Here is a 25,706-nt window from a genome sequence, read left to right as displayed (position 1 = left end):
GGTTTTACCATGCAGACAACTAGAAGAGGCTGACTTACAGACTTTGCAGCTTGTCAGCTTCTCATGACAATTATCATTCTTTGACTAGGATATACCTGTCTGGAAAGAAACATGAAAACTGCAATTGCTATCTGCTTAGCTGTAATGTTGACCCTTTTGTGTTAATAGTTTGCCTTTGTAACCTAGTACAAGTATTCCAGTAATGATAATCTGACTTTGACTTGATCGGTATTTGTAGTCCTTAATGGTGAAATGATTATGGTAAATCTTTATTATGGCATGTCAACAGAGTTTGAGCTTGTGACTAGGGACTTTGGGACTTCCTTCTACTTTTCTTGTTCTGATCTTTGGCCATCTTGACTGGGATGACTGTGTAGGTGCATAGTAGTTCATTCTGTCCCGGCAACTAAAAAGGAAGCTCATCGATTCTGACAGATAAAGAGGGGCGATCAGGCAAGTAAGAATGCCAAAAATTTAGCTCTGCCTGGTTGCAAATTTTTAAATTAAATTGTAAATTCTAGAAATCCTTGTACAGAAAAACACTTTAAGAGTATTAGTGGTATTCAACCTCAGCTTGCTGACTGCACAGTAAAAATACAGCAGGAGACTCATTAGATCAGCCCTGTTTGCTTATAGGGAGTATTTTAGCCTAGCCTTTTAGTGCATTTTTTTAGATTTTGTTTGTGCAGCTTTGAATGGCTATATATATCTATAATATTACTATTAACTATTTTTGAAAAGGCAGTACATAGATGTAGCAAGTATGTGTTATCAGGAAGAAAGATCTGCATGCTACAGGGCTAGGTATCTGATCTTCAAGGTGCAATGGTTTTCTAAACCACACAAAACTGAGCATAAATACCACACGAAATGATATCTGCAGATAAAGCTCCACTGGACATTGTAAATCTAAAAGTAACCATATGCAGCAAAATCTTCAGTGTTCTAGAGCTATGGACGTATGAAAAGAAATTGTTTTATTTTATATAATATGCTTCCTACAGTGCATCCTTTATAAAGTAGAAATCAAGTTTTTCTGTGATACTTGTTTATGTTAACTAACAATTACAAATTCTGAACAAGCTCTGAAAAAACACACAGAGAAATATAAAATATGTGAAAGTCAGGTAAGTAGTAGACAAGTGGGCTATAGAATGATTTGGTGGGGAAGCCACATTGGTAAGTATAGTGATATAACTATCTGACAGTGATTTAAAAGCTGAGGTCCAAGTTCAGTCCCTTATCTCTTGTGTCAAACAGAATTATCATTTGGAGTTTAAAGGTTTTCATTTACTTAGTGCTTTTAAAAATCTGTTTACAAACCAAAGCACACGTCTTTTGCACAGTGGTTTGGCTTTGATGAATTATGTCCTACAAGTGTTTATTTTTCCTATGTTCTTTTATGCTATGGCTGTGTGGATTCATTCTTCTTTGTAAGTGCTTTACTGTTTTTCCAATAAAGCATTCCTGGTTATACTTTGCAGCATTTATAGAGATGGGGGTTTTGTCTCAAATTTGAATTGTTAGTACAAATACTAAAAAGGATCACAGACAGTAATACTTTGTTTTTGCAAGTGCATTTATATGGCTACAATCTTCTTTAAACATACATAAAGTGTTGGTGAACATATGTAAAGTGTTGGTAATTTTAGATGATTATTTGTGGCATCATTTTAATTAAGTTTGGGCTATTGATTTGGCATGCTTCAAATCCCCAAAAAAATGACTGTCAAAAACACATCTCAGTTAATACTTGGGTCAGCTAGAATAAAAAAATCCCTTTGTGCTGGAATGCAGTCTTTTTTTTTCAGAGCCAGCACCAGCAGCAATGAAATTAAAGCTCGCTGCTAGAGGTTTGATTGTCAAGCAGGAGGCCACTCCTGACAATTGCTCATTCAAAGGTAATACCATTGTGATTTGTTGCTCAGTTGAGGACAGCACACCTCATCATTGTTTACATTCATTTAGCCACGCAAGAGGGCAGCCATGGACAGCCATTCTCTACTAACCCCTTGCATGATTCATGCATGTTTCTATTCAATGAGAAGAGCAAAGTGTTAGAAAATGTAGTTTTACTATAAATAATACATTTTAGTTCATAATTAAATCTGTTTAAAATGGCACTAAAATTGAATCTGATTCAATTCAATTGAATCTGATTAAAATTGAACTTGATTCAAGTTCTAACTTCAGTTCCTGTCAGCTTCTGTAAGTGAAACTTTGTAAATACTTTTTATTTTATGTTTTACTGGATGGGTATTGGGGAGGTGGAAAAATGCAATCTTGTTTGCTTTGTGTATTCAAACATGTGGTCTTGAGGTTTCAACTGCGTTAAAATAAGTCCTGGGCGATGTGAATTTAAAATAACAAAAAAAAAAAAAAATCAGTTGCGTTATAATTAGGCTTTTGTTATGTTTTCATTTTTTAATTATTATTTTTGTAGTGATACATTTAAAATTGTTTATAACAATAGCATTCATTATAAAAAAGGCATACAATAAAGCATACAAGTCAGGATAGAATTTTCACTAAAATGTATCACTATTACTTATAATCATAGGTAATGACCGCTGAGTAAGTAACAAGGTAGTTGGACAGCCAAACTTTATATTTTTTATATGATTGATCTGAAAAGAGCCAGAGCTTCTGCCAAGTTTTTATTTTCATCCATGCAAATACATTTTATTAGTAAAGGTTACAGCTCCTGAAATTTTCTCTTTTAGAGATTATTTTAATAGTAAGTGTTAATATTATTGTATAGTTTCCTATAATTGTCTATGATTTCTTGTTCTGGTGACAGAAGCACCACTTATTTCTACACCACTTTGTACAAAAATAAAAATAAAAGTTTAGGAAGTTAAATGTTATTATCTAATGTTCTATAGTGTGATGAATATTTTAACCATTAACGCAGATATGTAGGGAAATACCTGTGATGTACCTGCGTAACAGATGTTTTGATAGGTACAAATTTTCATTTTTCTGTAATGACAGATGTAGTCAACTCATTTATGTATATATGTAGGTATGTGTATGTCTGTGTATATATATATATATAAATATATATATATATATATATATATATATATATATATATATAATGCCTCCCTCCCCAAAAATTGATTTTTTCAAGAAAACGTGAAAAAAATTGAATCAAGATATGTATTGGGAGTACCCTTTGCTATTCTTTGATGATCACAGTAACCACATTATGCATCTTTTTGTCAGACCATGGGAATGTAGTGTACATGTTATTGTATATTCTTACATGTGACTACAAAGCTATACCTTACTTATTGGTCCTCAAGGGCACATATCCTTTATACCAGGGGTTAGGGGTGGGGTTCCTCTCACTTCCTGTTGTCTTAGGACAAATTTAAGATTAAATCTTCCTAGGAAAGATGCGGACAACAGTGGAAACCTTACAGTGGCACTAATCAAAACGTAAAACATATAATTGACTAGAGTTATGTTTAACAACGACAAGGTTTCCTGTTATTTGCTTTTCCAAGACTCACACTGTTGTTCACAATTTAATGTCATTATCGTATTTTTTTGGGAAAAGGGGGAGGGTGAACGAAATATAGATAAAAGTAAAGGGAGAAATATGCACACATTTAACAAGCACTGCTATGGTATATACCACAAATATTTAGGTTGTATTGTTAAAAAGGGTTGGTTACTCTACTTATATTCTAGAATTTTTTACTGCTCCTCTTTAGATCCAAATTTTTTAACTGCCTTTATGAGCCATGGTGTGACAATTTAGTCAGATATTTCTTTATTATGGGGATTTTACCAGAAGTAAACTAAGATAAAATATATAACAGTTTACGAGTAAAAAATATTTTCAGTAAGAACAGAAATGTCATATTAATTATGTCAAAAATGTAGTTGAATTTTCTATTTGTAAACTAATAATACCATCAGCCCTCATGTAATGGAGATTAACAAAGGCAGACATTTTTAAGGTCTAGCCTCGCTGGAAATGGAAGTGCAACTTCTACCACATACCGGTAAGCCACTGTTTCATGATGAAACTGGATCAATTGTCAGTGAGGATACACATTTGTATGCTAGTTTTGTATCAAAATGGAGGCTTTTTTGATTCTAACATAGACCTGTATAGACGACATTTTATTGATGTCAATGAAAAGGGCAAATCTCAAGAATGAGCAATATACTTAGAACTGCAGGAAACATTACTAATCATCTTGTGCAAACCACAGACCAGCTCACAATCCTATCATAACTTTCTATACTTGCCCACTGATACTGAACAAATGGTTTAAACTTGTCTATTGAGGAAGTAAACTAGCTAACAAATAAGAGATTTATTAAATTAAAATGATCTGAATAATTATGACACCTCTTAGTCATAAAGACCCTTTATTTTGGAGGGGCTAGATCCATGATTCTTTAGGTCTTTACACAAAAAGCTAGGAATCCCCCAGAGTGGTAGAAGAAGTGCATGAAGCTTCTGTTTTAAAGAATAGCCCACAACCCTCTTTATTAGATATCCATGTTACCCTAACTTTACATGCTGCCTGGCTGGCTACCTGATTTAATTTTTATCAGAATTTACTTTAATGCCAAGTTTGCACATTTTTTGATGCACGTCACTATTCATACATATGTGCACTGAAGGCACACTACTTTCATTCATCAGCCCTGACTGTGCTGCAGTTTTACTTCTCTTTATGGCTCAGAAGCCGATTGGAGCATACTCTTGACCTCCAACACCATCCATGCTACATATGCACCTTTTGTGGGCATAAACTTTTAATTTAGGTCTATTAAACTCATGAAATCTTACATATGGTTTTGAAAATATAATAGAACAGCTTTTTTAATGAACTGAGTTAAAAAAAGTAAATGTCTCTTTAAAAATATCCACCCCAACCATGCTACTTGCACAGAAAATACTTACAAAAAGAATTACTCATTGTTTGTGAGTATGTATTTTTTCTGTTACCCCCTGGCTAAATCTTCCATGCAGTTTACTCTAATTGATTGGCTAACTTCGGTATAATAAAACTAGCAAAAATCAAATGTCATAAGCACATATGGTTCCCTAAAACGAGGAGTGAAGATGCTAAAAGAAATGATTATCTTACTCTCATTATCTCATTGTCAACTGTTTTCTCCTAAATAATTTTCTTTTTTAATGGCATTTGCATGAGTCCTTGTGGGTAGAGATGGGGAGATACATCATTCCTACAACTCATTCAGTATGTATGTGATCAAACTTTAGCTATCAAGCTAAAATAGAAACCTTGCCCCTGTCCGGCACTTACTATACATCAGACGTCCCTGTCTATCAGGTGGAGGGCTTCTCCCTGTCAGCTCAAAACCAAGCTTTCAGCAACCTTCTACTCACTTTTGAGCTCACTCAACCAGACACACTTTCTGAGTCTCTCAGCAGAGCTCCCTCACTCAGACTGACTGTGTCTCCAAGCAGAGCTCCGTCACACAGAACCCCTGTCTGTGTCTCCAGCAGAGCTCCTAACACAGAACCCCTACCAGTGTCTCCAGCAGAGCTCCCTCACACAGAACCCCTATCTGTGTCTCTCCAAACAGAGCTCACTCACACAGTCCACCTGTCTGTGTCTCTCCAAACAGAGCTCTCTCACACAGTCCACCTGTCTGTGTCTCCAAACAGCTGAACTACTGACTGAGCTCCTGGCTCTATTTTATATTCCCACCCTTAGTACTTCTTCATTAATTATCTCACAGGTGAGAGTCTTCCACCTGCTACTTCACATAGGAATCTTGGGCAAATAACTTCACATAAAAGAGGAATCTTGGGCAAATATATCTCCCTTCCACCACCAATCCTGCATTGGTGTCACAATATATATATATATATTTATTTATTTAAATTAAATGGCTCCCTTCCCAAAAATGTATTTTTTCAAGAAAACGTGGGGGTACCCTTTGCTATTCATTGATTATCACAGTAACCACGTTATGCATCTTTTTGTCATATCATGGGAATGTAGTGTACATGGTATTGTAAATTCTTACATGCGACTACAAAGCTATACCTTACTTATTGGTCCTCAGGGGTACATATCCTTTATACTACTACTTGGTAACTGTGCTATAGGTTTTGTCCTAAATGGCAACCATATCATCCAGAGTTTGTAGACACTTCCCTACAGTAGAGGGAGGACATCCACATTCATTTATTTTTTATCTCTAAAATATTCTTCCAGTACAATTTGATTACAGATATGATTACATCTCACCTTTTATTTTTGTGACATCATCAAAAATACAGAAGGAATAAAAATCACAAAAATTAATAGTTATGCCAGAGGTAAGGGCTTTTGTTTTGAACTAAGGATAATTTTACTGTATTGTGGTTTTCATTTTGTTTTGGTTAAAAGAGTGAATATTTTTTGTTTAGTGCTACTCTAGGGTTTAGGCAGCACAATGTAACAGCAACGTTTCAATCTAGATAAATGGCTTATATCTAGACATGGCATTGAGTAGATGACAGTTACAGCTAGTACAATGTGTGTGTGTTTTTTTTAAATAGTGCTTGTGTGCATAGCAAAACATCTGCCAATGATATGCACATAATGCCAGTATGTGCAATTAGGCAACTGTATTTTTTTATGACAGTTCTTTAATTTTAATTAATTTTAATTTTCACCTTTACAACAGAAATTCCCAGACTAAAGAATTTTTTTTTACTTTACGTTAATTAAAAGAATTGCCTGTGTTACAATGAGCAATCTGCAATGAAAGAATAAAAGAAGAGGCTTCAGTTACTGTAATAAACACAGACAGTTTTATACTGACCTATTGTGTAGTGATTTACAAAGTCCAAAGTTATGTCACTGACTGTCCCTCAAAGGGGCCCACAATCTAATGTACTATAGTCATATGTCATTATTGGTCTAAGGCCACTTTTTGGGGGTCTACCAATAAACCTAACTGCATATTTTTGAAATGTGGGAGGAAACCTGAGTGCCCAGAGGAAATCCACTCAAAGATAGTGAGAACATACAAACTCAATGAAGCCAGTGTCCTAGTTGAGATTGGATCTGGGAGCCTAGTCCTGTAAAAGCAAGAGTGCTATCCACTAAACCACTATGGATAATGTAATACATGAAAATTACTTAAAGTTGTATTGAAGGCTTTAGCCTGAGTTATCAGACAGTATGGTAATATACTATTTTTATGTTACTAGGGTGAATCTGGCTCTGGCATACACTGAATTGACAGAGGAACTTTACCGTCTTCGAGACCTTACTGCTTTACAAGGACGGATTCTGAGGTCACTGCTGGAGGAGCAATCAGGTAATAATATAGCAATGCCTATCTACCATATGAATAAAACTAATAGAAAAAAAACAAAAAAACAAAACAAGTTAAAACATAGAGACATCAATAAGCAGTGTTTATTGTTTTAAACCAAAACCAACGTTTACTTTTGTAGAGTAATAAAGCATTTCTAAAGCCAAATATTTTTTTTCTTAATCAGTGCCACTTCCAGGAGGATTGTTCCTCTCTTTGTTGTATTAACCATTCTTGCAGGGACTAAAAGGCAGGAAAATCTATTTTTTTTTGTTATCATGAAATCATACAAAAATGGACCATTTACCATTTCCTACTATTTATAAATTAAAAAACTGGCCCTAGATGTACTTTTTTGCATATAGTTAATACATGGAAATGTGCTCAAAGCAGAACAATAAATACCAATAGTCACCAAAGTGACTTTTGTATAAGTTAGCATGTTAAAATTTTGAAGTCCAAGGAACAATATTGTTAAAATACCAACATTCTTTATCTTTAACAGCATAAGGAGAGAATAATTTAGGGCTTGTAGCCACTGGCAGGTGGCTTGGAATCTGCCCTTCTGGGGCAGTCCAGGACAGAAAATTACTACTGGTTTATACAATAGGGATACCAATGAAAAGGGTTTAGACAAAATGCAGCTCTGAATGGACTTGCTAATGGTTAAATTGCAGCTTTTTTTCAGCTCTTGAGGACAGTTGCGCTGTACAGGCACTGTACATTATTTGTGGTTACACTACTGTGGTACTGTGGAAAAAGAAGTTCACATTCTTTACTATCAAAATATTTGTTTCCAACATCCTTTATTTTATTTTTTTTTAATAAATATTTTTTATTAGCTTTTAGATTTATTTCTGACTGCTACTTCCACCAGTCAATTCAGGCTTATTACCACTTCATTAAACATATCAAGCACCGCCACCAAAACTACTACTACTACTAAAATGTCATTTTTTCATATTGGGCTGTTGCTATTACTGTATTTTAGCTAAATTAAATTGTATTACACATGCAAAATAACTGATTCCAGAATTTGGTGTTGATGATTCTGTCTTTAAAAATTATACGGTTTCATAACATAATCTATAGCTTGAAGGCATTTCCCAAGTAGATTTTAAAAATATTTGTGTTTTGTAAGCTTTAAATTTGCTTTAAAATTACCCTTGCCTGTTTACTGTTTTTTGTTTATTTTTTACAATAACTTGCTTTTTTGGCTCATAAAGGCCTAAATTATCACCATAGTAGACTTCACTGAAGTTTGCAGATAAGAATTTTATGCAGGATTTGATGCCCCTTCTGCAACCCATACCCAGGTAGATTTGCTAATTCCCAGTAATGACCTATGTCCATTAAGCAGTGGTCTTCCTCATCATCAAATGTGTCATATCACATAATGACCAAAATTACAAATTGTTTGGCAGGGAAAAGTTAACTTTTTCATATTTCAAATGTTTATTTAACCTGTCCCACCTTAATCATCTTACATAATAGGCATGATTTACTAATAAAAAAGAAATTAAATAAAAATAACTTGCGTGCCCATCAGTGACTGCTTTATTCATAACATATCTGATCCTTATTCATAATCTAATAATAATTTCTGATATTTATTCATAACATATCTGATCATAACATACCTGATCTCATCTCTGAAACTGTTAGGCATAGAATTTCTGTGACTGGAAACAAACTTTTGTGATTACTTTCAGACTGATAAACAAATAAGCTCTGTACACACATCACCATTTTGATCAATGCACAGTGGTTCATTGATTCTCCAGGATGGATCAACAAGCAACAATGGGGAACTAGGAGGAGGTTCTTTACCCAGAAAGAAGAGAGCCAGAGTTATGAAATAACACATTCATTCAACATATTCCTCCCTGAGACTTTTGCACTTGGTACAGCGTAGTTGCAGCTTTTCTAGACAGTTCAAATGTAAGTCCTTTGGTTGAGCTGCAAACCAGCAGTATTTTAAAGTCAGAAATGTTTTAAAAACGTTGCCCCGTCAGGTGTTTCTTCAAATTCAGGAACAGATAATAGTCCGAAGGGGCCAGGTCAGGTGAGTAGGGGGGATGGTGGACCATTTGGAAACCAAGGGTGTTTAATTTGGCAGCCACAACGTTGGACGTGTGGGCAGGTGCATTGTCCTGCAAAAAAAGGATCCCTTTGGTCAACTTTATACGGCGGTTCGTCATATCTGCCTCCTTCAGCTGGTCCAGAAAGTTAGCATAATACTGTCTGATGATACTAGAGCCCTGAGGTAGGTAGTCCACCAACAGAATACCGTGTTTGTCCCAGAAAACGGATGCCATGATTTTTTTGGCAGATTTTTGGGTTCAGAACTTCTTCAGCTGCAGGGACCTGCTCTGGCGCCATTCCTTTGACTGTTCCTTGGTTTCAGGATCACAGATGTGGAGCCAGGTTTCATCCCCAGTCACCAACCTGGCCAAAAAGTCCTGTGCAGCTCCAAAATGGCATTGGATGCTTCAACTCGTTCCTTCTTCTGATCACTGTTCAAACATTTCGGCACCCACTTCGCCGAAAGCTTGCGCATGTCTAGGATAGTGGTGATAACAAACCCAACACGCTCCAGTGAGATGTCAAGTATCTAGGCTATTTTTTTTGCGGATATTCCCCAGTCCTCAATAATCAGCTCATGGACAGCATCACAGGTTGCCGGGTCAGTTGAGGTTGGGGGGCGCCCACTGCGGGGCTCATCTTCAACGGTGAAATGCCCGGTCTTGAAACAAGATATTTAGGTTTTGACAGTGCTGTAGGAAGGACACTTCTCCCCCAGTGTTTGTGACATCTCAGTGTGAATGTCCTTTGCTGACTTTTCGTGGTGAAACAAAAACTTCATGAGAGCCTGTAACTCCATTGACGTGAAACTTGCTTGTGCCTCTGCCATCACAGCTTCTTACTAAAAGAAAAAACAGTTTTAAGCTGATATTTGCACAGTTACATACTAAGATATTAGGCTGTCATCTGCCCCCACACTCATTTTTCTATCTCATCTAGAAGGGGCCAAAGCCAGGAACTTCTCAGTACACCCTTGTACTGTACACAGGGACATATTCACCTCAGACGAGCATGGCTTTCTCTCGGGCGACAATGATTTGACGTGTGTATGCAGCCCTAGTTGTCTGGGTATTATTAGAATTGCAGTGCACCACGTTACTGGCGAAAAATGGACATGCAACAGTTAAAGTTGCAGTAGCTCGATGGCCGCCAAACTATCATTTTCAGAAGAGCTCAGCACTGGGAGCATCCTATTTATTTTAGACTCAACTTTATTAGGATTATCTATTTTAAACTAAAAGTGGGTGAATAAGTAGTATCATTTAAACCAGTGTTTTCCAACCAGGATTCCATGGAGCCCTAGATTTCCTTTAGGGTTGCTTGATAATTGAGAGATTTTTGACTCTCAGGTCAGGTTAAGTGACACTTTTTTTCATTTTACTGATGCAATCAGGCAGGTAAAACAGGTTATTGCAGAAGGGACATCCCCTGTCACTTTCTTCAAAAACCATTTGCCTGATCCTTAATTTTTTAAAGTGGGCCTTTGGTTCCATTTTAATAAATAACCTGCAATTGTACAAAGTTAGGTGTCAAACTGAGAATGAAAAAAAATAATGTTACATTAAAATTAAAAACAGAGTTATACAAAAAGATGTTTTTTAGGGAACAACCTTAATCTTTTCAGCAGCATTGGGAGTAAATTAAGCCTTTAAAAATGATTCAAACAATTCCCATAACAGCAAGTGTGAGTAAAGTTTCTAATATTATTAATATTGAAACCTGCAATGAGGCAATATATAGAAGTTGCTTTATGCTGGATTTACTAGTATTCACAGTGCCAGTAAAAGCTTCAATGTTTTGATAGTTTGGAAATAATTGTCAGGGGAAAAGGTTCATCTTTAACCTGGGATATTAGTGACAGGAGCTCTCTGGAGAGAAGCACAGGAGTGACTGAAGAAGCCTTGGAGAAAGGCTACATTGAGACAGTTTTTTCAGTGGATGTGACTGGAAACAGGATTTAAGCAATTCCATAATTTTTAGGAGATTGTGCTGCATTAAAACCGGAAGATAAAGAGTGTTTAATGCAACAGGTATAATCTGGATAATAAGATAGGTATCAGTGATCAGCAATGACATACATACAAACATTACGAGAATTCCATCATTTTGAGCAAGACATTGGGTGTTAACCCACCAAAGTGAATTGGAAACAATTTATTAAAACCTTGGACTTGTCTACACTTGCATTGATGTCATAAGTTGGATTCATAGTACTGTTTTGATATCCTTATATGAACTGCCTCAACAAAGCCATTGCACTTTATCAATTCAATGACATCACTATAAATGTTGTCTCAAAAAGATGTGAAGTTCCATTGCCTCTTGAAGTGGTTTTTCTGATTATTTACACTATTTATAGGCACTTGAAAATCTGACAGGTACAGAATTGGCTTATATTTTTGGATTAAACTGCCAACAGAAAAATTGTAGACTGGCAAAAAACTATAGACCAGCCCAGAATAACTCCTACTACCATTAAGCCTAGGAAGTTGGATATATGTTTGACAGCTCTGCTATGTAAAAAAAAAAAGACTTTAGTAAAGATTTTTCTTTATTCATGCGTGAGATATCTACAGTTATCCAGAGAACCATCATTCCTGATCTAAAAGAGCTTCCTCTGAACCACCCTTGAGCCTAGGTTCCATGTAAAGGCACTGTCCGGACTCCATTCTAGTTTCTAGTTTTGTGATTATTTTTTCGATTGCTTCCTGAAGATGATGCTATATATAGTCTGTAATAGTTTAACCCTGTTACTTGACTTGCAATTGTGTTTACCTGTGCCTTAAATGCATTTTGCTGTATATGTATAGATGTGAGGGAAACTTAAACTTCTTTTTGTGGCTTTGATGGGTCAGTGCTTATAATGTTTGTATCTGATGACTTGTGCTTTTAAAAAGAAAAAAATAAACTATGACAATTTGTTTATTAGCAAGATTTTTTTAGCCAGATTCAGCTCAGATAATTTTAGATTGAAATCACCATTTTATGTTTTTGATAGGACTGCAATCTTGGCAAAAATGGACATATTACCACCACGGGTATGGTCTATGGCCAACCTAAAAGCTGTAACTGACCTAAAAATATCTGATCTGTTTTTGACTACAGATACAGCTGGAAAGATTATGAAAGGTTTAATGTTTATTACAAGTTTTTTTGTCTTTTTTTTCCAGGTCAGAGGCATTCTCCTCCACATCGGCACTCTCCCTGCCAGCTCCGTCATTCTCCTTCCCCTCTCCGCCATTCACCATCTTCACAGCGTCGCTCCCCTGTTCCACAATGCCCATCTCCCATCTTACAGAGAAGATCTCCAGTCCCACAATCTCCAGTCCATCAACGCCGTTCCCCGGTGCCACCTTCCTCACCCTCACGTAGATCACCTGTACCTTCACCATGTCCATCGCCTGTGGGTACTGATGTTCCTTATCCAAAACCTTCAGCTCATCAAGCTAAAGCATCTTTCCAAGCACGCCGTAGCTATTCTGAAATTAGTGAGCCTGCTTTGTATCCACGAACACCACGTTCTTTATGGATGCCAGCAGGGACAGCTACCTTACCGAAACAGCGATCCTACAATGAAGGATATGCAGGAAGCCCACCTACTATTCCCTGCTTCCATGAGCCCCCACAGCAATCCTCTGATGAGGATGAGTGGAGTCCTCCATCCCCACCCAGTCCGGAGCCTGGAGCAGTACGTTGCGCTTCCTTTTGTGCTGGATTCCCTATACCTGATGCAGCAAGCAGAAGAATCGCCGTATCATACTCACGTGCAGAACATGCACAGTCTTGGCCCTCCATCAATGTAAGTTGATAAGCTTAAGCAACATTAGGGGTAGGAACAAAAAACACATTTGATTACACATGACAATTTTGTACTATATACCTTACCCCATTTTGTCATATTAGAATTGTCATTTGGCATGACCTCATAAACTTTGCCTGAATTTCATACTCCTTTAAAAAGACACCTTGCCCATTTAGAGTTTCTTTTAAGCTCACTCTTGACCCACCTTTATTCACCTTTTCTGTATTTCACTGCTCCATTGCTCTGTCCACACCCCACAGTGGTGTCAGAACTTACACAGGGTTAATGTCATCCTTCTATTTATGGGATAATCTAGGCCTGGTGATTGCCAACTGAAACCAAGCACTGCATGAAGGGAAAATGTTGCATTCTCCCTCATGCTTTGATTCTTCCTCATACTTGGAAACACTATGTATTCTGCAGCAGCTCAGCAGGAGGTAGGGATTAATTAAGTGATTTTCTGTCACTTTGAATAGGTACTATTGAATTTTAAACTGCTACATAAGATAAGTCCAAAATAACTTAATAAACAATGCAATTCATTCTGTTAATTTTATTACCAATTATTGCATGTCTGTATGAGTACACATACAGACCACACAGAGACATACTCCACACTTGGAGTACACATACAGACTGCATACTCAGCCACAACATACAGATTGCATACTCAGCCACAACATGCAGATTGCATACTCAGCCACAACATGCAGATAGATCCCACAGAGCCCACAATACACTTAACCAGAGATTAAACATTGCAAAGTCATGGTAGACACAGCATGAAGGCTACAACCAGAGTTTGTAATGCTTTAAAGTGTGCATTTGGGAGATTTACCTGTTGCATATCTGGTGGACTAGTAAAATATGTTTTTAATTGAATATGTGCCTGTAACAGTAACAAGGAAAAGGTAACAATGTTAAAAGTACAATTTCTGTGTTTGCAGATGTCACCAAACTATGTAATACAGGATGTCTATAATCTACAAGCAGACCTGGATGCATTGTTTGATTGGGCAGCCAAGTGGCAAATGACATTTAATATTGCTAAATGTAAAGTTATGCACTTGGGGGCTAACAACATGTGTGCGGAATACTGTCTTTGGGGAATACATTTGGGGGAGTCAGAAATGGAAAAGGATCTGGGGGTTCTGGTAGATCATAGACTTAATAATAGCATGCAATGCCAAGCTGCAATATCTAAAGCTAGCAAAGTACCAGGAAGTTGGAACTTAGAAAGTACTAGAAAGTTAAGAATAGACTTCAGAGATGGAGACATAATCCTGCCCTTGTCCTTGCCTCTGCATTGGTCAGACCACGACTGGAATATGCAGTCCAGTTTTGGCACCAATCCACAAAAAGGATATTGTGGAATTGGAGAGAGTGAAGGGATATTGTGGGGATAAAGACATAAGGAGAGGGGCTTCACACATTTTTTTTGTCAGAACCTAAAGCATAGGGATTGTAAGACTACAGCCATTCACAATCTAGTCAGTGTCTAAAGCTACGTACACACGTCAGATTTTTATCGCCCGATAATCGGCATCGGCCAATTATCGGGCGAAAATCTGCCGTGTGTACAGTCGGTGTCGTCCATCGTCCGGACGACCGACCTGCCGGATCCACGGACGATGGACGACAGCCGATCGTAATGAAAGTGAAGGGGAGAGCGAGCAGCAGGGTGCCGCTCCGTCGCTCTCCCCCTCCCCTCTCCATAGAGCATGAACGGTGCTGTATGTACAGCACCGTTCATGCATCGTGCACTCCCTTGATCGTGAAAGATCCTTTCCAACGACAAAAATTGGCAGTGTGTACGCAGCTTTAGGTGAGAGGCCAGGATGGCGGTATGCAATCCAGTGCTCCCAGATTGCCAAACATTTATCATGAGTGTCAGAGGATACTGGTCAAGTTTTCATAAAGTTTTTAACTATTTTTTTTTTTCGAACTTCTAGTTACTGATGGAGACAGTGGATTCAGAAGTAAGGAGCTGTCCTCTCTGCCAACTGGCATTTCCAGTGGGATACCCTGATGACGTCCTAATAAAACATATTGACTCCCATCTAGAGAACAGCAAGATCTAACAGCATTATAACACTCAAGTTTGGTGTTTGTGACTCAGAGGCTCCAAGCAATGGAGTCCAACGTAGTCAAAAACAAAGTGAAAAGTCGCCTATAATAACCAACCCTTTAACTTATACATTACTAATGATTAATTATATTATATTGCATAGTGATTCTGACTATCTGTATACTGACCCATGAAGTGCAGTAAAATGATGGAGAATGGGAAGGAACTGCATTTTAAAGTCAGGCTTTCTCATGATGAGCAGAATATGAGGTTCAATCACTTCAGTTTACACACTGCACAGTATAATGATGCTGAGTATCTAGACACCTGTAATGTACACAATAACGAAGGGTGGGTATACATATGCACACTGAAATGAACACATTGCACTTTATAATGAATGGTTCTGAGCATATTTATGCATCTTTACCACTGCAGTTGCTGTGGAATTGTAAATCTAACATGTTCTTTGAACCTGTGGGTAATAGACATGCTCAGATACTGACATCCACAACAGCTCTACTGCCGCAGGTTTCTTGTATTTGTATAATGTGGCTATTACCATCTGTTTTTGGGGTTCCAATAATAGAGAATAAAAAAAAATAGGGCTTGTAACTTACAGTATGTGCAGATGACCTGTACTATTGACAAGACGTGTTTTCCATTTTTTATGTAGTTTGTCAGTGCTGCGGGCCTTGAAGAAAGTTTTGGATTTAAATCTGTAGGACAAGGACCTGTTGATTGCTGTATGGTGTCTCAAAATTGATTGAATAAACCTTACAAGCATTTTCTAAATGAAATGATGACAGAGTATAGCTTGCTCAAGAGAGGCTCCACCGTTAACTGCTTATTTGAGCTGCACCACAATACCACCTTCCCTAGGTTGCATGATGTACAGCCACACTCGTATATATTACACTCATAGGTAATTCTTGTATTTATTTGTAGGTGCAGTTTCTACATGATTCTTATGTCATCCCCTACCTCTGTGATACAGGGATTTCAAAAATGATGAATGATTAAGCATAAAGTAGCACTAGTTCTTCAAAATTGTCAACATCTGCAGAAATTTAGCATTTCAGCATCAGTAATTTGTACAGTCTTCCTGCCCAACCAACACATTTTAGAATCAGTTTTTGGGAGCCTGCAGTTCTAAGTTGCAGCCTAGCACAACTTTGCTGCAGAATGTTTCAGCTCATTGATTTGAAGAAAAGTCAACTGCTTTTTTAAGACCTTATAGGGCTGATTAATGTCTCTTTTTAGGTTGAATTTTTCTAGCAATTCTAACATTTAAAGTCTGTATTTCTCTTTCGTAAGTGGCTAATAATTATTTTGATTCTACTTTGTGTCAAGCTTGCAAAGCAGTCAAAATGATGGTTGTCACCAACAAGTAATATTCTGCTGCAGCAGTAGTGGTATGTGCAGCTAGTTGTGGTTATGTTAGTTTTATTTATAGTTTTGTTTTGAGACTATGGGGGTGATTTATTAAGGGAATATAGGCTGTTCAATTACCAAGGCACCTTTCAAGGGATATTTTACATGGTATTTAATGTCCTTATCATAAATACCATGGTTTAAATACCAATATGACTAGGTTAAAGTGACGATAAACACTTCTATGCAAATCTACACTATTATGGTAATACTCACCTCCTTCTTTTTTTCTAAATGAGCTATGTAAACCTCTTTTTTTATTAATAGTGCAGGCATCTCTATAGACTCTCTATAGAAAACACTCTGCACCCTACAAAAGTAGTGGAAGGAAGGACATAGTTGAACTAGTTGCACCATCTAGGCCAGACTTCCTATTCAGATTTATTGAAAGTTCTCAAGCTGATTAACAAGTCCAACTAATTAATTTGACATGACATTGATGAAACTCACAGCCAACATATTGAGGATCAAGTCAGGAACACCTAAAACCATGCAGTGTATCTTCTGAGCAATGCTACTCATCAGCTTCAGTTAGCAAAATTTACTTATAATCATCTTTATTCCTTTCTGCCTGTTTCATGTCTTTAGTTTACTACTAGATTATTTTTAGATTGGAATGTTTTTTTTTCTTGGTCACAAAAAGGTTCTGTGTACTGCTGTATATCATTTGGCCTTGGGAAGAGGAAAACATTCCAGCTATCTCTGTAATTTCAGTAAGCAGATGTGTATCATTTCTTATACTAAAACTATCTTCTGTCATCATTGAGTTTTTGGTTTTCATCAGGTTGGTTAGTGGACTTTCAGCAGCAAGTTCTTGCATCTTGCCTCAATTTTGTTACCTTTATGTAAACTTCTCCCAACTTGCAAACCAATGAAAGCTCTGCCTAGTCTACAAGTTCAGTTGAAGACAAAGAGACACACTAAGTGCCTGCCTATACAACTCTAAAGGTGCACAAACAGTTGCGGCTTATCTATAACAAATGGTCCTTCACAGCCTCTGTTAATAACTAGTTTAAATACAGGCTGTCCCCAATTATCTTCCTTTAAAATGCCTAAATTGAAATATGCAATCACTGTTATTGTTATCTAAATTACATGCCTGGTGGGCACCACGTGTTTCAGACTTTAACATCACTATGATTGGATTACACTCCACATAGAAACACAAGCTTTGGGTATATCATCTAAAAAGGCAGTAAAAAAGCAATTTTAATGTGAACTGAACTGACTTAAACAGGATCATATTTCTGTGTGATACTACAGTTTTCATAGCATTCTTGCTCCTTGTAATGCCTTGATGAATTAGCGTATCGATGCTGGAGCATGTGGCCTAATAGTTCAATAGAAACTGATCTCATAGTGTAACCAGCTTCTAGTGAACTAATCCAGAGAATCCAGTTGTCTCTTTTAAGTATGCAAAAAGAGAGTAATAGGTTGACATAGGTTCTCAAATAAATTATAATTTCTTGAAACGATTGATAAAAAGCTTGGCTAAATGGAACTATTTTTGATAAAAACTAGGGCTCATCTTTTAAATAAAATAGGAATTCTAACAATGCACAGCCATGTCACATTTTGATCTTTCCATGTGTCAGCAATGATTAATGTAAACATTCATTCAAGCAGAGCATTTGGGGAAAAAAATATACAAGCAGAGATCAGTTTGCTCCTTCCAACTGGTCAGGTAGCCACCCGTCAAATTAAGGGTAGGTTTCCAAGGCAAGAGGAGTGGGGGCAAGCTAAATGTTTATAGGAAAAGTTAATATTTGCACATGTATGACTATATTAACATTTGTTTTGCACTGTAGGTAGTCTCTGCTTTATGTTGTTTTCTTCACATTTTTGCACAGGATTTTAATTAAAGTAACTAATAAGTTGTGTAGTCCTTTAAAATGTATCACTTCACATTCATGACTGCCCGAATCTAGATGTCTGAATCTGCCTATTTAGGAGTACTTTTAAGATACATTTTTAATTTAAAACTATCCCTTTAATCAGCTAGATGCGGCCTTTTACATTTTTCGTTTGTTGAATTTTACCAAGTAGGCTGTTGCAGAGCTTCCTCTTTCCACTTGTCTGGGCTGCCGTGGTAATTTTAGAATATTGTTCCTGCATAACTGTTATACATCAGTTTTTCTTCTAACTTTCCTCACTTTTTCTTTGGCTTTCCACAAAGCTTTACAAACTTAACATACCACTCAACTCAAAGCAGCATCTAACCTAGCTTGTATCTTTACCTAAATGTCGACCAAAACATTTTTGTTGTTTTTTTTTCGTGAGGAAATAAAGGAAACAACAAACAATTGTATATAAAAAAATTGCAAAAGACTATACCGACTTAAACTAAAGAGGTACAATGGTCACAGGGTTTATTTTTCAGAAACAACAAATGACTATGAGGAAGGTTACAGTGAATTAGATCTCAGTCGGAGGGCCATTAGATAACAGCCGCTAGGCATACCTAAATCTGATCAATCTGAGTCTAAATCTGATCAAATGTGGATACAATGCATTTTTTGGTATTCAGGTAAGGTTGCAATGTAGGACTCCCATACTACAAAGAGGGAGTCAGCCTTCTGTTCTTTATCCAAAGATACTTCTATCTAGTCCATTTGAAATACATTTTGTAATTTCTCTAAGAAAAGACCTAAGGTGGGAGGGGCGTAAATTGTATGATACTACCAGGTCTCCAGAAACATTTGATATAACGTGGAAACCAAAACTTTATTATAGGTTTTACTATTACTGTATCCACTGTTGCTTATTAGAAACAATGAATACACCCATGACATAAGAACACTATGCATTTTTTTTACATTAGACTACATTGACTGCAGTGGGTTTTTTATGTTTTTAAGTCTTTAACAAGTAACTATGAATTGAGTTGGTGATGTTTACTAAAGAAGGAATGTCAAAAGAGAGCCAATTGTTAGAGGAAAACTAATGTGGAACAGAAATTTTCAGATCACAAAATGTATACAGTGATACCTCGGCTAACGAATGACCCTGCTAATTAATTTTTCAACTAACACAGATTTTTTTTCCGCTGAGTTTTGGCCTCAGCTAACAAAGATGAACTTTGCTAACAAATGCATTTGTGGATGTGCGATAGCAAACTTTGAGCTGTTTTTTAGTTTAGTTTTGGCTAACAAAGATTTCGGCTAACGAGTGTAATTCTGGAACGAGTTATCTTTGTTAGCCGAGCTATCACTGTACTGTAGATCAGACTCTAAATTAGGTTAAATTTGTATATGGAAAGAGTTTCCTCTGTAAATAGATGTATTTTGTGTGTTGCAGCACATATTATTTACTTGGTATTTACTGCTGCTTTAATGTTTTAAAACCCACATTGTAGTTTGTTGTACAATCCCTTTTCAGTTATTCCCCATAGGCATACAGGGAAGAATTAAAAAGGGATTCTACAGCATATCAGAAAATTCTACATTAGGATCAAGGAATATATTGTTGGACTTGTTTTCTGTCCTACAATACATTTCCTGGCATGCCCCTCTCCAGTTACATGGCTGCTTCTTACCAGTTATTTGTACACATATCTGCCCTCTGCTCTTCCCTAACAATGACCCAGCTATCTTTCCCATCCTCGTATGATGTTTTTAGGGGTGGAATGCCAAATTGTAGTTTAACGCTTCTTGTTTTGCAGCAGAGTGCCTAGCAGTTAGTTTTTACCAGTTAATCCAGTTTTCACAGTTTATCCACCTAGACCATTTTAATTTTTTTGTTGAGTAGATGTCAGATGGATCCAACCACTTGTTTCTTATTATCTCTCATTGACTTAGGGATTTCTGCATCTAAAAGTGGTTGTACACTATATAGATTAGAAGTTAGATTCAATAAAAAAGAAATCTAATTGTAATCTGTTAGAAATTAAGGCATTCCTAATCAATATTTTGTAATAGGTCAGTCTAACATTGATGCGAATGCATGTGCTCCCCAACAGCCTATACTGTAGGGCAGTGGTTGCCAACCTTTTCGAACCCACGGACCACTAAATTTACTGTCCCCGACCACGGATGCGTGGGGAGATGTGTGTCACTCCTGCGACCTGTACGAAGGACATGGTCCGCAGCTCTGGCCAGTGCGCCTTCCCAGTGAGGTTTTTCTCCTAACCCCGCTCGGGGGTGCACCAGCCAGAGCTGCGGCCCACCAGTTGGCGACCGCTGCTGTAGTGAGCACTTCCAGCTGCATGTCGGCTCTGTTAGTTTATGGGTGCATGGTGGTAACAAAGTAACCTAACAACATCAAGAAGATATGGGTTGTTTACATTGTTTTTACCCATCAACTAGTGTGAGGCCACTTGTAAAAGTACAGATTCACTAATCCAAAGTGGCTAATATGAAAAGATTTAACCTTTTCTATTGGTGTTTTTTTTTCTGTTACCACATGAATACCAAAACTCAAATGAAGTCCCATTTTTGGAGATTGGCTGTATACTCTATAAAAATGAAGTGTCATCCCACTGTTGTCTACTGCAATAGTTTTGATGGAAATGGCCATTTTATTTGTACAAGGCTGTGTTATCCACTATCCCTTCAAATTGGCTATTATACAATATATTCATTTAATTTATTTGGAGCATTACTTTAAAACTTTAAAAAGCTGCTTTTTGTAGGAAATGTCTATGGTAAATTTGAATGTAGTAAGTATGCCATAAACTCATATTTCAGATGTATACTGATGCTGTGGGGTGGGAATATATTCTAGCCTGTTGAATTACTTTAGGACTGGTGATTTTATGATCTCTGCCTCGATTTTTCTGATGCACCTTTAACAAGTGTATTGCACTTGTCTGTAGTTTTCCCTTATTATTGGTCATTAGGGGAACAGGAGACCTATGTAGCTGTGTTGCATTTTGAACTCAAAAGATTCTGTGCCAAAAACGTCCCTCTTTTTCTTAGTGTTTATTGGGGGACACCATACCATAGGTATTCCAGCTACCCAGTGAACTTGAGAAAAAAGATTTAAAGTGAGTACAAAAAAAAATCTTGGTTTCTCTTATCGTTTATTGAATTGTTATAAAATTAAATGTGAAACCTATTTTACAATGAGTACAACAAAAACCCTTTTTATCAAGGTTTGGGAGACATAGCACCAATGTTATTCTATACCTCCTTGAACTTGCAAAATGGATTCCAGAATAAGTACAAAAAGACACCTTTTCTTTTCTTTTATAACATAATGATTGCTTCATGACAACTGATACCTAAAAAATGCCAGTAGTTGACCTCTTATGAAAAAGGGAGAATGCTTTTCAATTTTTAGAAGCGGAGGGATGGGGCAATAGGGAGGGGGTTGTAATATTGTGCCTACACAATAACTTCTCTTACACTTTTAATATACTGTATATTTCAGGCGGGTTTGTTTATGCCATTATTTTAGTGAGTCTGAAATGTTTCTATGGTCGTTTGTGTGCATGATAAAACCTCTGTAGGTAAACTCTATATTGGGCTTAAAACACAGCCAAGTCTGTCCACCTATAAGTGTTGCTGCTGATACCATCTTTGCAGAAATCAACCTGTAGAAGTTTTTAGAGGAGACACAAGACTAAAGGACATTACAGTGCTACAATGAATGTGCCATTTAAAGGACTACTTTACTTCAAAGGACTACTAACTCTCTGCACCTCTTTACCCTCTCACTGCCAGATCAGCCTGCAACACATTGTCAAGAAATGTCTCCATCGCATGCAGATTTGTGGTCAGGCCCTGGCATGCAGGGAGTTAAACACAAAGCTTCCTGATGGGAGTCCCTGCTCCCTGACATGTTATACCTCAGCCCCTATTTTATATGTAATGTATACATATACATACCTATATGTTCATATATATGTGTGTGTATATTCACTGAGCCTGCACAACAAGTGTCTGTATTTCTGGCTGTGCTGGTCTACTGTCTTCCTTCAATGTTTGGTCATGTGATACTGTGAGCTGCAGCGGTCTGCAGGCAATTTCTGTGCGTTTTTGTATGGAGTATGGTGTGCTGCAATGCAGTACACTGCTTACTTTGCCCTGTAATATAAGTTGGGAGTTTATTATACACTGTGCATATGGGGTAATGGTGCCAGCATTGTAACAAACCACACTGCAGTGGTTGATGGCAAACAATGTTCTTTAATGCAGAGGCTGAACAGTTTGTCTTGCGCACGTCATGTGTGAGAAATAAATGGGGACTACCATTGTTCTACCTGGGTACATTGTACCTTTTAAAAAAGAACTCAGCAAATTTTAAATGGAGAAAAATCAGAATTCTTTATATATATTTTGGACCAATAAATATAAAAATAATAAGGGTATCAGGCAAGTAGGATTTTGGGGTCTGAAACTGCAGCCTCCACATTTCTTTCTTGGTACCAAGTATTTCATTGCAAGTGTAACTAATACCACCATTCATAGTAAGCAATATGTGTGAATCATTGAATAAGGTAAAATCTGGTGAAATTAAAGAAACTTATTGCTGGTCTAATTTAAATATTTATTCCAAATCATTTACTTATATCAGAAAGGCAGATCAGAAAAAGTAAATGTTTCATAGTGCTTTAAAGTTTAAACCGAAGAGCAAAAATACAATGAATACAGTGTATTGCTTACTAGTTTTATTTATACCTAAATCTAAGGCATGTACACATGCTAGAATGTTTGTTTTTGAACATAAATGTGTATAGCTGTTCCACAATGCGTGCCTCCTGCTTGCCTTCTCCCCTCTCCATGTGTACAGCCCTTGCCTTATTCAAGAAACAATTTCCAGCAACAGAAATCCAATGTGTGTACATAGCCTTGGAATGATAACACTCACTCACTTTGCATGGAGACCCAGTGTTATCACTGTAGGACAAGAATTGTGTTAGGACTACAGAGTACCTCTGTCTCCCCGTGTCTGCTTTTTGTTTTTGTCACAGCTACCACTGTGTATTACTGCCATGTCATGATGGTTTTAATAAACATGTGAACCATGCCTATATAATATGTGTTAAAATAATCACTTGTAGAAACCAGTGAGCAAGGGTGGCAAGTCCAGGAGCTCAGTTTGAAAACAGGCAAAGCTTTGTCTCCCTGTAAAAAGAGTTATAAGGTTTTACCAATTGGCTTTACATTTTTTAAAGGATCCAAATTTTTCAAATGGTTCATTAAAATGGGAGTTGTGGTTATGTTCTTTCAAATACATGATAAAAAGTCATATACCCATTTGTTAACTGACAGCATTTTCCAGTGTTTCTGCATGTTCTATTTAAATCGTTAATTTATTTTTGAACATTTTCTCAGATCTTGATCGTCATCATAATGAATACTACACATTTAAATACTACTAATTTCCACAGATGGTAAGGTGTAGCTGGAAGGGAAACCTCAGAAGTGGGAATATGCATCACTTATTCATCACATTCTGCCCTGCTATATTTAATGTGAGATATTTTCCTGTGGTTTTAATGTGTGACAAACTATTCTGCTACAATGGGAATGTAAAATTTAATAACAATGATTAGTGTGCAGTAACCAAAACCAACCAATCTACAATACGTTTTATATACATTTACTGCATTAAACTGTTACATATATAATTATGTTGGTCAGTGGGAGTACTGCACTTTTTCCTATTATTATTGCTCATTGCACTAATTGTTATCTTGGTCTATAGTAGCCAATCATATGGCCTGTACCGGCACAAAAAAATAATGAAATATATTTGGTTGGTGTGGATGGCACACACATCTGAGATTTTCTAGAGGACCTGTATTCAGATATATTGCTTTTATAAGTGAGACTTTTTGGTATGAAATAACCCCCAAAACAAGTAAATTTATATTTCTAAAATGTAGCTACATTAAAACGAAATGTATTGTTTACTAGCACTTCTGAAGGGAATATGTCTCCTCTTAAAGATGTGCAGATTGTACATCTAAACCTGCAGGCAGAACAACAATCCATCCAGTGGTTTTTGCATTAAAATCAAACCATAAAAAATACAATAATCACAACAGTAGAATTTTTTCTCCTAGTGACAAATCTGCAATAACATCACATTTGTTCTCCTTTGTGTCCAATGCCTCAAAGTTGTTTATGAGTAATTAAAATTGTAGTGAAAAAAATAAAAAATGGGGTGCAATCAATCATGATATTGAAATTATTTAACTGATTACATCAATAGGTATATGGCCCGCATTAACAGAAAACTGCTCCTTGCACTGCCTTAGGGAATGTGTATATAATAAAGTCATCTGCAATGGATAATGTGATATGTTCTGTTGCACTGAGCAGAACTTTTAGTAACATGGTGCTCTGCAGACCATTCAGCTGCTCTCACAGTCCTTTGCATATTTCTGTCCTGAAAATAAAAAAAATGTTTTTTGTATGATGTTGCTTGTTGTTTGCTTTTTGATCCTTGTGTATTTGTAATTGGTGTTTCTTTGGTGCTGGTCACCACTGCCACCCCCACGTCTCACATTCTGGAGGTTTAGTTTTGGAATTACCATCTGATAGTAAGGTTTCCTACTAAAAGAAGAGGTGTATTTCAAGAAAAAAACAGTACAGAGGAGAAAGTGGACATACGACATAGGAGCAGTCAAACCAGGGTGGGGGTGGACAAAGTGAACAGTGACTTGGTTCTGTGGTTTTATACTGCAGAGTTTCAAACTCATCTCAGCAAGGGGGTGTTGTTTGGTGTAAATAGTGAAGAGTAGAGTGCAGGGAGTGACTTATAAAGCGATGGTGTGGTACATTTTAGAGGGGTTGCAGGCAGAAGCTGTGGTATGTGGTTTTACACTCCTACTTCACACTCAGATACTGAAATATGAAATTATCATTCATAGTCTATGTTTAACTATTTCCTGAAAGGGGACACATATGCAAGTGATAGGACCCTTATTTAGGTTAGAAATTATGGCTGGAAAAAAAAGTGCAGTAATCTAAATTATAATAGTTAATCAATACATATGTTTCATTGTTAAAACATTTATTATTCTCATGTTTCCCTATCTAAGGTCCAGTGCCATTGGGA

At 36.9% G+C, this 25,706-nt stretch overlaps 1 protein-coding gene across 1 annotated transcript in view; it reads left to right on the top strand.

Annotated features, from left to right (window-relative positions):
- The window catches only part of TBKBP1 (TBK1 binding protein 1), a 55,062-nt gene extending 29,998 nt beyond the window's left edge, over window positions 1-25,064 (top strand). The window contains exons 7-9 of the mRNA XM_072414893.1: window positions 7,202-7,311; window positions 12,564-13,192; window positions 15,148-25,064. Of these exons, the coding sequence (XP_072270994.1) occupies window positions 7,202-7,311; window positions 12,564-13,192; window positions 15,148-15,276 (868 nt within the window). The 3' untranslated portion in view covers window positions 15,277-25,064. The remainder of the gene's footprint in view (window positions 1-7,201; window positions 7,312-12,563; window positions 13,193-15,147) is intronic.
- The last annotated feature ends 642 nt before the right edge of the window (window positions 25,065-25,706 follow it).

This window comes from Pyxicephalus adspersus, chromosome 6, assembly GCF_032062135.1.
Source record: "Pyxicephalus adspersus chromosome 6, UCB_Pads_2.0, whole genome shotgun sequence".
Classification (NCBI taxonomy): Eukaryota; Metazoa; Chordata; class Amphibia; order Anura; family Pyxicephalidae; genus Pyxicephalus; species Pyxicephalus adspersus.
This window is presented reverse-complemented; position numbering and strand designations above follow the sequence as displayed.